General features: G+C 32.1%; 1 protein-coding gene across 10 annotated transcripts in view; it reads left to right on the plus strand.

Annotated features, from left to right (window-relative positions):
* Positions 1-14,654, plus strand: part of MBNL2 (muscleblind like splicing regulator 2) — a 179,326-nt gene extending 164,672 nt beyond the window's left edge. For 6 of the 10 annotated variants that reach the window (XM_023500524.2, XM_023500521.2, XM_012546255.3 and 3 more), the window contains one exon: positions 11,840-11,954. In XM_023500524.2, coding sequence (XP_023356292.1) covers positions 11,840-11,843 — 4 coding nt within the window. In that variant the 3' untranslated portion in view covers positions 11,844-11,954. Of the gene's footprint in view, positions 1-11,839 lie in introns of all 10 variants that reach the window. The other 4 variants (XM_023500527.2, XM_031958568.1, XM_023500529.2 and 1 more) reach the window with 1 other exon arrangement.
* Positions 14,655-14,863: the final 209 nt, after the last annotated feature.

The raw sequence follows: 14,863 nt of genomic DNA on the forward strand, positions 1-14,863 counted from the left end.
CTGGAAGCTGTCCATTAGAAGATTTCCTCCATTCATTTCTCCTTGTTGTTTTGTGCTTTGGATTCAGAGAACTGTTGGCCTTTTCTCTTAATTTTTCTCAGTGATTAAATGAAACAGTAAGAGAGTTCTTGCCGAACTTGATATTAAGGGCAGTCACTTTGTAAAAGAAGTTATTTGACTTCTCTGGATCTTTGAAATAAGTATTATTATTTAGAAAAATGTGGGTATTTCTGGAATATTCTGAATTTTACTGCTTAAAGAACAGTGCAGGATTCCTGAAAAAAGACATTTAATGTAAAGAGAGCTCTTGTTTTTATAATAGTATTGTGGCTAAAGAAAATCCTTGAATTCTGATTTGTCTGGATCAACTTCAAAATCACTTCATTTGCTAATTGTAGTCGTGTTAAAATCTAGTTAAAGGGCTAATTGCTTAGAAGGTGATAGGGATAGAGAAGTCAAATGGACAGAGTTAATCCCCACAGATTAGTTAATTAACAAGAGTGGAAAAACTCTTCTAACAGACTGCATTCATAGCTCTAGCTAGCTTCTTGTATATGCCATTGACCACTGGGAGCACAGTGGTAACTGGTTGAGAGAAGATGAATAGATCAGTTCATACCAACATCAGATTTCTAAGTATATTCCTATTATAAATAGGGAAGTGTTGTAGAAAGAGTACTAGATTTGACATCAAGAGGATCTGGATTTGAATCACATCTTTGCAAAAACAAAACATCTTCTAGCTGAATGTAAGAAGAAACGGCCTTAATAATTCAAGTTATCCAAAACTGAACTTAGCTAAGCAGTGACTAAATGACGATTTCTCAGAATTTTATGAAGATGACAAAATGATAGGACTAGATGACCCCAGAACTCTGATTCTACGATTCCCTAGGGAATTTAAGTATTTCAAAGTTTCTGTGTTTCAGCTTCTTTACAGAAGGTAAAATTCTTTACAAATGAAGAGGGTAGGACAACTAGCTTCAGAAAACATTGACTAGCTGTGGTGACCCTCAGCAAGTCACTTAACCCTAATTGCCATCCCCTCCTAATTAAAATAAAAAATAAATGAAGGACTTGATTTAGATGAACCTCTAAGATACATTTAACTTCCAAGTCCTGTGATAAAGTCTCTTGTTGGTAAATTAGTAGTTTTCTTTATATACAAAGGACTACATTTATTTTTATCACTTTTTTTAAAGACTGAAGGCATCTCTTCATTAAGCTATTTATGAAAGTCCTTCCCAATTCTTCCCTGTCTACACTTGAAAAGAAGAATTAATATTCCAGTGCAACATATCTCTATTCCTCCTATTCCTATTCTCCCTAACTCTTAACTCAAATGATTAGTGTTCAGTAGCCCTATTCTAATAGATCAGATAATAAAAACACTCAAGCAATTATAGAAATAGAATTAATTACTTGTTTCCCTCAGTGAATACCTGCTATAAGGCAGGCATACCTGCATGAAAACTAAGTGATGGTTTAGACAGAGTGCCTAAGTGCTTGGTTTCTTACATCACTGCGATTTAAAATAACATAGAATGCTGCCATTTTGAAATAAGTTAATAGTAGTCACTCCTTTGGATCATACTTAATTGAGTTTCAGAATTATCTGACTTGCTGCTCATAATGTAGTCACTGAACTTGCTGGAGTATTTTTGTCTCTGGCATAATAAGGTTAATACCATATTGATGACCTGAATAATTCATACATATGTGAGGACTTAGAGATTAATGGTTAAGCTGATCCTTTGATAACTCATAGAATCCTACTACTCCCTTGCTGTATGGCATTAATTTGTTTAAGTGTTTTACATTTTTTTCAATTTGAGTTGACATTACTTAATAAAGAATTAGAGTAAATTGCTCATTTTAGTAAGTGACCAGTGGACATTTTAGCAATTTAACCAAGAAGTCACTGATTCTTATAAATATTATATTTATTATCTCTATCTTTTACAGAAATAATAGTAGCAATTACTTCAGATGACTGTTATGAATACCAAATGAGATAATACATATAAAGTGCTTTGCAAACTTCAAAGTGCTATGTAAATGTTAACTATTATTATTATTAGATTCTATAGTAGGTTGTTATTAATTCATGATCTGATAACAGGTATGACTTTATTTTTAATGTTCTTAAATCATGTGCAGTATCTGTCTCATTTGTGTTCTCTTTTCTGTAGAAAAGGGAACTCAAAGTAATGCTTTCAGTTCAGGATTTTGGTTAACCCAACAATTTGATAAATACAAAATATCTAGTTTTTAGTACTTGGAGTCTTATTTTTTCATTCATGGTTTTCTATCACTGAAAAGAAGGTGTATTTGAGAGAATAGTATGTCTGGGATGTAATAATGAATAAATCTATTGACTTTTATTTCCTTCATAGAATTGTCAGAATTTCTCAGAAAAGTTGTGAATCTGACTGGCTATTAATTGTCTAGGAAAGTGTTTTGGGGAGTAGCTGAAATAGCCCACACAAGATTATTAGCATGCCCCTATGTGAAAGAGGTTAGTTAACTCTGGCACAGTACTGGAAAAGGGCTGGCAGTGGCTCAGCCACCACATCCTGTGCAGTTGCTCAGAGTAGCCACCATTTTCTTCTATCCAATACTACTGCCTTTGGCTCCTGATTTTTGCTTTGCATTTTGTTTCCATGCTGTGTGCTGGATTGGAAAAGCTTTCTTTATGTCTGTCTCCACTAGCAGTCTAGAATGACAAGGGGTGCAATGAGTATCATAGAACTACTGTCACCACTGATCAAACATACTCTGCCCCTTACAATAGCCCACTTCAGATAAACATAACAAACCATTTCTTAGTAGAAAGGACAAAGCACCACACAGGAAATAAAAATTAAATGCTCCTTTTTGCTTTAAGAGCACTGGGTACATTGGGAAAAGTATACATAAAAGTATACATAAAATAAAACTTCCTTCTGCCATAATTTCTAGATCTACAAAATGGGAGAAATAAAGTTAGACTATAAAGATCACATGAAAATAACCTTGAAAGTTTTAAGGGCTGCTAAGAAGCACTTTAAAAAAAAAAATACTCAATGTGGATAGATAAAACTGTCAGGTATAATACTCTACACTTGAAAGGATTGAATTTTAAATTGCTACTGATTTGAAAAGGGGCCACAAAGAGATCCTTGATTGTTGAATTGAAAGATTTTAATACCTAGATAAAGCTTTAGCTAAGGGTATATATATCATTAGATAACCATTTTGGGGATATCCAGGTTGTTTTTGTGGTCTAGATTTAATTAATCCCATTTGAGAATATGCAAAATATATATATGTTTTTTAAATTCTATACAGGCTCTTTTTAAAAGTATATGCACTGATAGGGTTTGGGGTAATGTTACTTATAATTTATTTAATAAATGTTATATATGATTAAAAAAATGCTGATTTGTAAAATAGATTCCAACCCCCAAAAGACACTTATTCCTGAGAAATATGTGTGTCTCTGGACTGCACTAAGGAATTTAGGGTGTGTTCTGATGTACTGGTCACAAAACTACAAAATATATATAACAATTGCTTAATTAAGTAATCTATTGTATTAGAGAAGTAAGTATTAAATATATGTATTATATATATGCATACATATATTTAATGACAGTTCAAAATAAAAACACTAGAAAAATATTTTAAAAAGGAAAAAAACAACAAAATTCCCACTTAATATTTCTAAAAGTCTAGAATAAGATAAAGTATGAATTTCGATTTGTTCTTAAAACTTGACAATCTAATTGAAGGAGGACTTTCTAAAATTATGAGCTAAAGATACAACTTTATATTAGAAAAAGCTTTTGGATCCCACCATTTTTTTTTAAAAAACCTCATCCTCTTAGTTTAAACTTGTGCTGTAGCAATAAGGACTAAATGGAATATTCTGTGGTTGATCCAGCTTCATTAAATATTAGAATTGGAAGGGATATAAAACCATTTAATCAAAACTCTTAATTCTATAGATGAGGAAACTCAAGAGTCAAAAAGTTTCAATGACTTGGCCAGAGTCACAGAGTAGTTGAGCAAGACTTGATTCTCCCTTTGAACATTGGGGTAAGCTTTGACATGTCTTATAAAAATCTGAAAAAGTAATCATAGGTTTGTGATTTTCACAAGACATTAAAGATTACCTACTCCCACCCTGTCATTTTTTTCCTTTTCTTTTTTGGCAAGGCAATTGGGCCAAAGTGATTTGTCTAGGGTCACACAGCAATTAAATATTAAATATCTGAGGCTAGATTTGAACTCAGATCCTCCTGACTTTAGGACTTGTGCTCTATCCACTGCACCATCTATCTGCCTTACCCCTGTTATTTTTAGATGACAAGATAGAAAACAAATAAATAATTGAGCAAATGAATGGATGAATAAATAAATAACATATAAAGTGACTTATCAGAGTAACACAAATAGAAAGAAATAAAGCCAAGAGCTGAATACATGAATTTGCACTCCAAATATTTCAGCTATACCACTTGTATTTCTCAAATCTATAGAAGTTAAGAATCAGATAGTTCACTAATTAATTATATCTGAACTCCCCTATAGTTTAAACTTAGAAATTTTCTTTCATATCAACAAACACATTAGACTTTATCACTTCCAAATTCTTAATTAATTTTTTCTTAAATTTTCAGAAGAATCCAGATTCAAAATGTAATTTTAAAGAATTTTTAAAATTACCTCCCAAAACAAACTTAAAAAAAATAAAAAACTTTCCTATCTATTCCCTAACTTGAGCTTGCAGATATTCAAAACTGTTGGAATTGATCTTAACAACCAAACAATGGATATCAAAAATTTAAAAAGTGACCAATAAGAAAAACAAAGATTACATGTTTTTAAAGAAAAGGAAAAAAAATTCCTTTTTGAATTAGAAGTGGTCAAACTTCTCTGATAATCTATTATCTTAAATTTAAAACAGAACTCTGATAGTTTTAATCCTTTTTTTTTTTTTTTAAAGAAAGATGGTAGATTCATAGGTGGTATGCTCAGCTTCAATGTTTGTGGCATATTTTTGGAATATATTACCAAAAGAATAGTATATTAATATTCTGGAAAGAGAAGTGATATAACCAGTGATGTCAAGCATGTTTTCAGAAAGAACAGTTTTCACAAACTATCTATATTTCCATTTTTATTAGGATGTGTTAAAGTCATTTTGAATGCTGCTTGATATCATGCAATATGCAAATTAATAGATCAAGAGAATATCAGAGATGTATCTAGATTTCAAAAAAAAAACAAACAATTGGCACATTTTTTCATGCCATTCTTAAGAAAAAAATGGAGAAATGTAGGTGGAATGATAATAGTTATATGTATTGGTTAAATTGACCCAAAAAGTAGTCATTAATGAACCAAGGTCAACATGAAGGGAAATCTCTGCTGGAGTTTTCCTGAATCTATCTTTAGCCCTTTTTGGTTCAATATGTTTATCAATGATTTGGATAAAGGCACAGGAAGGTATAATTGTCAAAGGTGTTGAGACTTAGACTCTATGGAAAAAAATAGAGTGAATCTAAGAAAATTAAACTTAATAGTAATGTATATATAATATTCTGTACTTCAACTCAAATAACCAACTTCATGTCTAGATTATAGTTTCTGACTTTTAATAGGCTACAGAATTTAAGTCCACAGAACCATATAAAAATAACATTTATCATTTTAAAGTTTGCAAAATGCTTTACATAACTTTATTTCATTTGATCCTAGAAACATTATATGAGGAAGGTGTTTTGGCAGATGGGAACACTGAAGTTAAGAGAAGTTATTTGACAAGGCATACACAATATCAAAGGCCAGATTCAAAACTAGGTTCTCCTGACCTAGTCCAGCAGTTTTTTCCAAGAGGCTATTCTAGTCTGCCCTAATAAGATGTACTATCTCACAAAAAGAGAGGTGATGGTTCAATCATATTCTACCTTCGTCATGCTTCCTCTAGAAAACTCTTCAACACCAAGTATCACATTTTTAGGAAGAGTTCTATGAAAATTAGTGTGTCCAAAGGAAAATGACCAGCAAAATGAAGGGACCAGACATCAAGTCACAAATTTGACTTAATTATGGAGGAACTTAATTATGCTCTCTTTGTTGTTCAGTCATTTTTCAATGATGTCTGACTCTTCATGACCCCATGACCCCATTTGGGGCCTTCTGGCAAAGATACTGAAGTGCTTTGCCATTTCCTTTTCCAGTGTGATTAACCTAAAGAAAAGCTGACCTGGACAGGGGAGTGAAGAGATTATGACTTTTCTTCAAGTATTTGACAATCTTATCATGTAGAATATTTTTGGCTCATGTAGAATCATGTTTGGCTACAGAATACAATTAAGAGCCAGGGGTAGAAATACTGAGTCCTAGCTTGTTCTGAGGGAAAACTTTCCTAACCCTTAAGCAGTCTAAAAGTGGAAAGAATTTCCCTCAAAAGTATTCCATTCTCCTTGAGTAGAGATTTCTAAGTGGTATTTAGATGGCCACTTGATAATAATTTGACTGATGAGATTCTTGGTCATGTATAGATATCTCTTTTAGCTCATATTCTGTGACAGAGCAACATAATAAATATATTTTACATAAGAAACACAGAGTTTTCCAAACGATAAAAAAGTTATTGTGCTATTTTAACCAAGATTAAGAAAACGAAAAGAATAACAAGTCACTTTTTTGTTGCACTCAGAAGTTTGCAAAGTGCTTTCTTCACATGTGAAGTCAGTTACAGAAGCATTCTTATCTTTATTTTGCAGATAAGAAAACTGAGACTCAAATGGGAACTACATGCTCTGGATTACAAACCCAGAGTGTCAGGGCCAGGGCCAGATTTTAATAAACCCTAAATTTAAATCCAGAACTTTTTACCATGACTGTGCCCCAGGTTAAGTAAATATAATATATAGCAATCCAGACTTTCAATTTAGGCGATTTAGATGGTTGTTATTCATTTTTTAAAAGAATATTTATTATACAAGTACTTTACATAGCATACTTTCAAAGAGCATTTAAAGTATGATCTAATTTCAATTCAACTTTTCAAGATAATTACTATAAAAATTAAGATTCTCCTATACCCATAAAATGCTAATTTATTCTGAGTAGGATATTATGTTCAATGCTTTGACATTATAATAATTTAATAAGTATTACTTGATGGCTATCTTTGCATATAAATTTAAAAGTTTAACTGTTACTGTATGTTAGATTTATAAATTGAGATCTATCATTTGTCTGATGAATTAAGGTCAAATGCATTAAGAAGATGACACATCATCCATCTACTCCTTGGCAGGAGGGGCCAAAATTAGTAGGATGTCTCTTTGAGTAAAATGACTGGTATTTACTAAAACTTGAAAAATTATCATCATGGAACTTTAGAGTTATAGGGGACTTTCTAATCTAATTTCTATTTATAGCCCCAAACTATAATAATGCCAAGGGATGTTCATTCAGTCTCTACTTACATATCTTTCTAAAGCACCAAAGTCAAAGTCCATAAAGTAGCCCACTTCCAACAGCTCTCATTGAAAGGAAGATAGATGTTTCTCTCTACCAGAATCTCTCTATCTAGAACTCCTGCCTGTGCTAATGGCCTGCTTTTTCCCTTCCTTGGCCAAGTAGAACAACTCTACTCTCTTCCTTGTGGCAATTTTTGTGATATTTAAGAACTATTATTATTGAAGATTTCCTCCCTCATCCCATCAAGTTTTTTTTTTCTTTCAAATATCTTCAACAGCTTTTAAGTAACATTTTCATAATAATAGCTTTCAGTTCTCTTACCAACCAGGTTGCCTTGTTCTGATTCACTCTAGCCTCTTAAGTCCAAAAGTTGCACATGATAATACCCTATAGGAGGTGTGACAAGGGAAGGGTTCAGGAGTATTATCACCTTCCTTTGTCTAAATACAATACATTGCTGGTCTCTACAAAGCTTGCAGTCCATAGAATTTTCAATTCTTTTCCATATGAATTGCTTTCAGATTATTACCCCCTCTCCCCAGTACCTATTTTGTGTTTCTGGAGTTCTGAATATTATTTTTTTAATTTTTATCAAAGTTCAGCACTTTATATTAACTCTTTCATTTTATTATCTTGATTCTTTTAAATCTTGATTCTGCCATGTTAGCTGATTACTCATTTTGTATCATTTGCAAATATGATTCCTTTTATATATTAATTTAAAACATATAAAAGTGATAAATAAAATAGAGCTAAGGACAGAATCTAAGACTGCCCCATAAATCAACATTGTTTGAGTCTAGTCAATCAGATGGTTTAAACCCTACTACCAATATTGTATTTATTGTCACATAGGTATCATAAATGCCATTCTGAAATCCAGACATACTATGTATAAGCCTATCCCTGATAAGCTATACATGTTTACACATACACACACCTATCCTCCTTTCCAATGATCAATTTTATGAAAACTTATAGATCAACCACAGCACATTCCTCTTGAACCTCCTTCTCTTTTGAAGGCACAGGCCATGAGATCCTACTTATTTGCTACCTCTGAACACTTATAATTGTTGCATAAAGTCTATTCATCAAATTATATCCTTTTTTGCTCTTATCTATTACTAATTCTAAGAGGGAAGAGTAACAGCTTCTCAACATCATTTTCACTTCACCCATTAGCTCCTCATTATTGATCAAAATTATTACCCTTCTTTGATTTCCTCCCCTTCTGAAAGATAAAACCATTTATGAGGCAAGTTCAAGATTGTTTGGCTAACTTGTTTTTGGAAGAGGAAGACCTTCAGAAATTAGCTAGATGAATTGTCATGAAGCAGACCTCCTAAATTTTTCAGACAACTCTCAAATCCCATTAAAGTCTCTACTACTTTTACCCATGGGCATTTGCTGAATTGTCAACTTATCTTCACAATTAAGTTGAAATTTTCCAAAGGCTTAGAGAATTATTCTGAAATTATGATTAAACACAATATTTGTCATTGCATCCCAACCATAGGTTATAAGTTAGGATATTACGATTACAAATAATTATATTACAATGTTAAATAATTACAAGAATTGTCTAGAGAGTTGCTCCCATCATTTCCTGTAACTGGGGAAGAGATATAGACTATAATCAGAGCACAGAAAGAAAATTTCTCTGTAGTAATGAAAACAACCTCTCCAAGAGATTAACAGGAACAGTTTCATGCTTATAAAAAATCTAGCCCATGTAGACAAGTAGACCAAGGAAGAGTGTAACAAGTTCTATAACTTGTTTTGAAAATGACAGACTCATAGGTGTAAATGCTGTGTCTTTGAATGTCTTGGTGACTACCAAAAAGGACACCACCCTCCATGAACATAGTAAACTAAAAATGGATCCTTTTGCAAAAATATTCCCTGGCAGGGTTGGAGGGAAAATGGGGAGAACTTAGATTTCAAACCATCAGGAGGCGTGGGGGATGAGGAGGAGAGTTGAACTCTTCTCACACATTTATAAAATTTTATTTCAAGCAGCCAATTGTCCAGACAGGTGTAATGCTAGTAAAAGCCCTGCCACAAACTAAATGCAAAGCACAGAATTAAACAGGGGACAGAAGGAAGATTGGCAATGCTTCACAAGGCTAGAATGGAGAGAGGGGGGATCAGGAGGAGTATGTTGAGACCCAGATGTGGAAATCTTTCTCAAGTTACAAAAGTGGTCCAACATGAATCTTGGGCTTTTGCTCAGCACTAAGAAATAAATATACAATTAACAATACAGAATTAACAAATGGTTCTCTGTATGGAGGCAGTAACTGCTGCTTCCATGTCAGAGACAAGTAACAGTCAAGAGTTCAATATACCAGGAGGTTGTCTTTTTATTTCACCATACATATAATTCAGAGAGCATAACCTGGGCCCTGGAGCAAGAGCTGCATGGATGAGTATAGTAAATGCTTTGTACTTAAGTGCAACGCTGATTTAACAATCTACTTAAAGGTGGGTGGACTTGCATATTTCTTTGTTAAACTCACAACACAAAAGTTGTTTTAGATCCTTTGAGTAAATGCACACTTTGTGATGGATTTCTTTTAGAGTATATGCTGAAAATATCTTTGTTGTGATCTGCTCATTGCTATGCTTTCTGCAGAATGCTTTTTCTCCAGGTGTATCAGGATTTTTTTTTTTTTATTATAGCTCACATTTTATCCTACTTGCCCTTTTCTTTTCATCAAATAGGCCTGACTATAAATACATTTTAAAAGGAAAACACATTTTCAAGAAACACATTATATGACAAAATATTTATTTCATAGGCATTATAAAGAGGCTCTTAGGATTTTAAAATAAAACTTAAAAGGTATATGATTTAACGCAGTGGAGCACAAACTGCTTAAGAAGCATGTCAGCTAAATGAAGAAACTAAATAATTAACATGTAATAACTGTACACCCAGCTGTGAAGATAAAGTTAAAATGTACCAATGTGGAAGATATGGGTAGTGCTCTAGTTTAAAACAAAACAAAACAAAACAAAAAAAGAACATGTGACATTTCCTTTTTATTTTTTTCCAAAAACAGATCTAATAGTATACAGCTCAACAGAGAATGCATTTTTTTTCCCCGAAAACTGAAGTGCTAGTGAAAAGAAGGTGATACATAAAAGAAACAAACCGATTATCTAAAGATTTGGCTTCCATTAAATGTGTCTATAGGCAGCGTCAGCAGAAGCCTTGCTTCTCCATTCTGTAAACTCAAGATTGTACCGCATAATATTGTGTTCTGTTAAGGAACACTTGTATTTACTTACCAGAACCTATTATTTGGGGGCACTAAAACTATGCTTTTGTAAAATATGGCTGTACCCACTTAAAGGAAAACTATACGAGGGCATCTATGTTCCATAAATCATAAAGTGTCCTGGAAGGTAATGGCTCTTTTACTGGGTAAATAATCTTTCACTCTGTAGGAAGACCCTTACTATGAATAATTTATAAAAGATACTTCCTAAACAAAAACTTTGGGACTTTAAATCAACAAATCATTAAATTAAAATACAAAACTCCTTGGCAGGAATAGTTGAAAGCCTGGATTTGTAAAACAAAATACGTAAAAGGTAGCTATATATAATAGGATATATTTCCCTTTTCCCTTTGACCTAGATATATAGAGTTTTTAAAATGTAGGGGGCTTTAGAAGCTAAGGGCTTTTGCGTTAAATTTTCAGTTTTCAGTGTAAAAAAAATTTATCTTTGATTAATTTAGAACAAATTTTGTATTACCAGAAAAATATCATGTTTCATTTAAACATAGGACTTTTAAATTCACAAAATGATTTCTCCTATATATTTGATCAGAATTTATTTCTATTGGAATCTCCGATTTTATAATGAAAGTCAAGTGAAGAAATGTTAGTCAACTTAAAAAATACATTCAACTTTTCATATATATGCATGTATATGTGATATATGCATATATATATGAATATACATATGCAAAAATTTTTCTGAATATCATAGATAGTGAACAGATAAGAATTTATGATTATTTGATCCCTTGTGTGGACATGCCCTAATGCTAAAAAAGAAAAACAGCTTGCAGAAAATACAGGGGGGGAATTTGTTGCATTGGAAGTGGCATTCTTCATGGTGAAAAAATTATCAGAAGTAATGTGCCATGAAGCCACATTCCTGCAGAAATAAGGGTAGATTTATGTTTTCATTATATTGATACACAGTTATTAAAAAGCTGATGAAAGTCCTGTAGAATTGACTCCATTTTGACAAGTCCCATGCATGAATTTGCATTTTTTTTTAATTTTCACAAAAGGATATCTAACAATGTTTTTTTTTTTTTTCCCTCCTTTAACAGATAATACTGAAATAATCAGCAGAAATGGAATGGAATGCCAAGAAACCGCATTGAGAATAACAAAACATTGTTACTGTACATACTATCCTGTTTCCTCCTCGATAGAATTGCCACAAACTGCATGCTAAATAAAAATGTAGTTCTTCTGGACAGATCACAAACTCTAAGAAGCTAGTGCTGCTATATCATATATGAGTATTAAATATGGTATGCTTAGTATATTCCAACCTAAAATAGTTAACTACCTGATGCCAGCTGTGATGTTTAAAGACAAAAAGGGTAAAGTTTACTTTCAAGTTCTCTAAACATGGTTTTCTGTCCTAAGAATATTGTCTTATCTCCATAACTATAGCTGATGCAGAAAGCCCAACCAATTTCTTCTTTTCAGGCTCAGAACATTTCAAATTTAGCAATAATCAGTTTGCATTGGTTCCAACCTGTCCCAAGTGCAGGTTAAATTCTCACTCGAATTATTGTTTCCTTTGCCCACTTAATCAAAGGGTAAGTGTTCACTTCTCAATGAGATGATGCTGCAGCAAAGAAAGAAGTGAAGTAAAACTAAGACCTGTCCTACAGGTCTCAAATTCTAATGGAAAATCCAAGGACAAGCACAAGTTCTGGGGATGCATCAAAGCATAGTATTTGGCTTGCCTGGAGATGCTGTGTTGAATCATATGATTCTAGAATAAGAGAAATAGATTAAAAGAAACAAAAACTTTGCACGGTATGAGCTTCATACCCCCAACCAACAAAGTCTTGAAGGTATTATTTTACAAATATATTTTTAATGTTGTTTTATAAGAGAGACTTTGCAGAAGTGCCTAAATTTTGCCAGACTTCATCCAGCTTGAAGGAAAGGAGGCCAATGCCAACAACCTAATCTAAGTGATTAGTCTTTCAAACTCACCATCCAGTTGCCTGTCACAGAATAACACTTTGAAACTAAAGATGTATGTAGTAAAATAAAGAAGCTGTAGGTGAGGAGATCTGTATAATATTCTAATTTAAGTAAATCTGAGGTTAGTCACTTAAAATCTGACTGTGACTTTAATCTAAATTACTATGTAAACAAACAACAAAAAAAAGTAGATAGTTTCACTTTTAAAAACTCCATTACTGTTTTACATTTTAAAAGTTGAATTAAAGGGTTGTAACTGACTACAGCATGGAAAAAAAATAGTTCTTTTAATCTTTTCACCTTAAAGCATATTTTATGTCTCAAAAATATAAAAAAAAACTTTAATACAAGTACATACATATTATATATACACATACATATATACTATATATGGATGAAACAGATTTTAATGTTGTTTACTTTTTTAAATACTTGGTTGATCTTCAAGGTTATAGCGATAAAATTAAATTTTGTTTAGAAAGTTTGTTTTGAAGTTTATTTTAAGCACTATTGTACCAAATATTTCATATTTCACATTTTATATGTTGCACACGTCCGATACAATACCTACATAGTCTTTAAATTATTGTTTCAAAAACAAAACAGCTGTAATAAATGAATATGATGTGTAATTGTTTAAAACATCCCTTTATTTTGTGAGCATATTAGTGATTGCAGTATTTTGACTTAAACTTTTCAGACTGAATGTAAAATATTTTAATGTTGGCATCACTGCCAATTCTGAAAACTAGAGACACTAACTGTGTCATGATTTGTCTCAAAAAAGATCTGCCATTTTAACTCATGTTGCTCAGAGTCTAATTCCTATCTATTTATATTAAATCATAGATTTGATCACCCTAAGGAAAAAAAATCACAATCTAAGTGTAATCTAACATAGTGCTTGTACTGTTATATTTGTTTTAATTTGTGGGAAAATATTGTATCTAAACTTTTATTACTTTGGTAGTTTTACCATTATATACTATTAGTATTTGTAATTTTTCTCAATTCTAACAATGTAGTTATGCTACAACTTGCCTATAGCATTCAAGGTTGTTTTTGTTCATTTTTTTAATACTTGTTCATTTAGATTCCTTGAAAACTTAGTACACATGACTAAAAGGTAAATTATGAGCATCACTGAAATATTTTTGTAGACTACTTGTTATAACATTGTCTTTCATGTTATTGTTTCATAATTTTGATTTTTTAAATGACTATTACACAACTATTTTCAGCCCTTTAAGATAAACCATCAAAAAGCATCACATATACACCTCCCAAGAAATAGAAAAGACTGTATTTTTAATAAGATATCCATTTTCCAGAATTTGTGACTATATTATGCAAAAGGACCATAAGGATACCATTTTCAGTAAGGAGGAGGCAAGGCAATTACATAGATGTACAAATATATGTACAACAGATTTTGCTTTTTATTTATTTATAATGTAATTTTATAGAATAATTCTGGGATTTGAGAGGATCTAAAACTATTTTTCTGTATAAATATTATTTGCCAAAAGTTTGTTTATATTCAGAAGAGTCTGATTATGATGAATAAATCTTAAATGCTTTGTTTAATTACAAAAACAAAATCACCAGAATCCAAGATGAGAAAATATCAATTCAGTAAATGCTGTGGTTAAGAGACTGGATCTCCACTTATTTTGAGAACAGCATTTCATTATTGGTTTTCAGTAATTTAACAGCACTTCACCAAAACATTCACCTCAATCACTCCACTGACAACACTTCTACTAAATCTTTCAGTAACACTTACCGAAAGCCCTCATTCATTACCTTTCCATGTAAACAGAAGTCTAATTTGTATCAATTCTATGTTTCAGTTGTAATATTGAGTTCACTCACCCAATGTGCAACCAATGAAATAAAAGAAGCATTTAAAAAGAATTTTATAGTCAGTCCTCCTTTCTGTACTGAGACAAATTGACCAAATCCAACTGAGTAAAAGTTTGGACATCCCCAGCCAAGGATGGTGGGCAAACCCTAGTGCTTGCCACCATCTTAGAGTCTTCAACAATTCAACAAATGCCAAAATAAAAGACAGTTTTCTATGTGTGGGTCGGGGTATTCTGCACATGGGTATGGTGTGTACACGT

This window comes from Sarcophilus harrisii, chromosome 3 (assembly GCF_902635505.1).
Source record: "Sarcophilus harrisii chromosome 3, mSarHar1.11, whole genome shotgun sequence".
Classification (NCBI taxonomy): domain Eukaryota; kingdom Metazoa; phylum Chordata; class Mammalia; order Dasyuromorphia; family Dasyuridae; genus Sarcophilus; species Sarcophilus harrisii.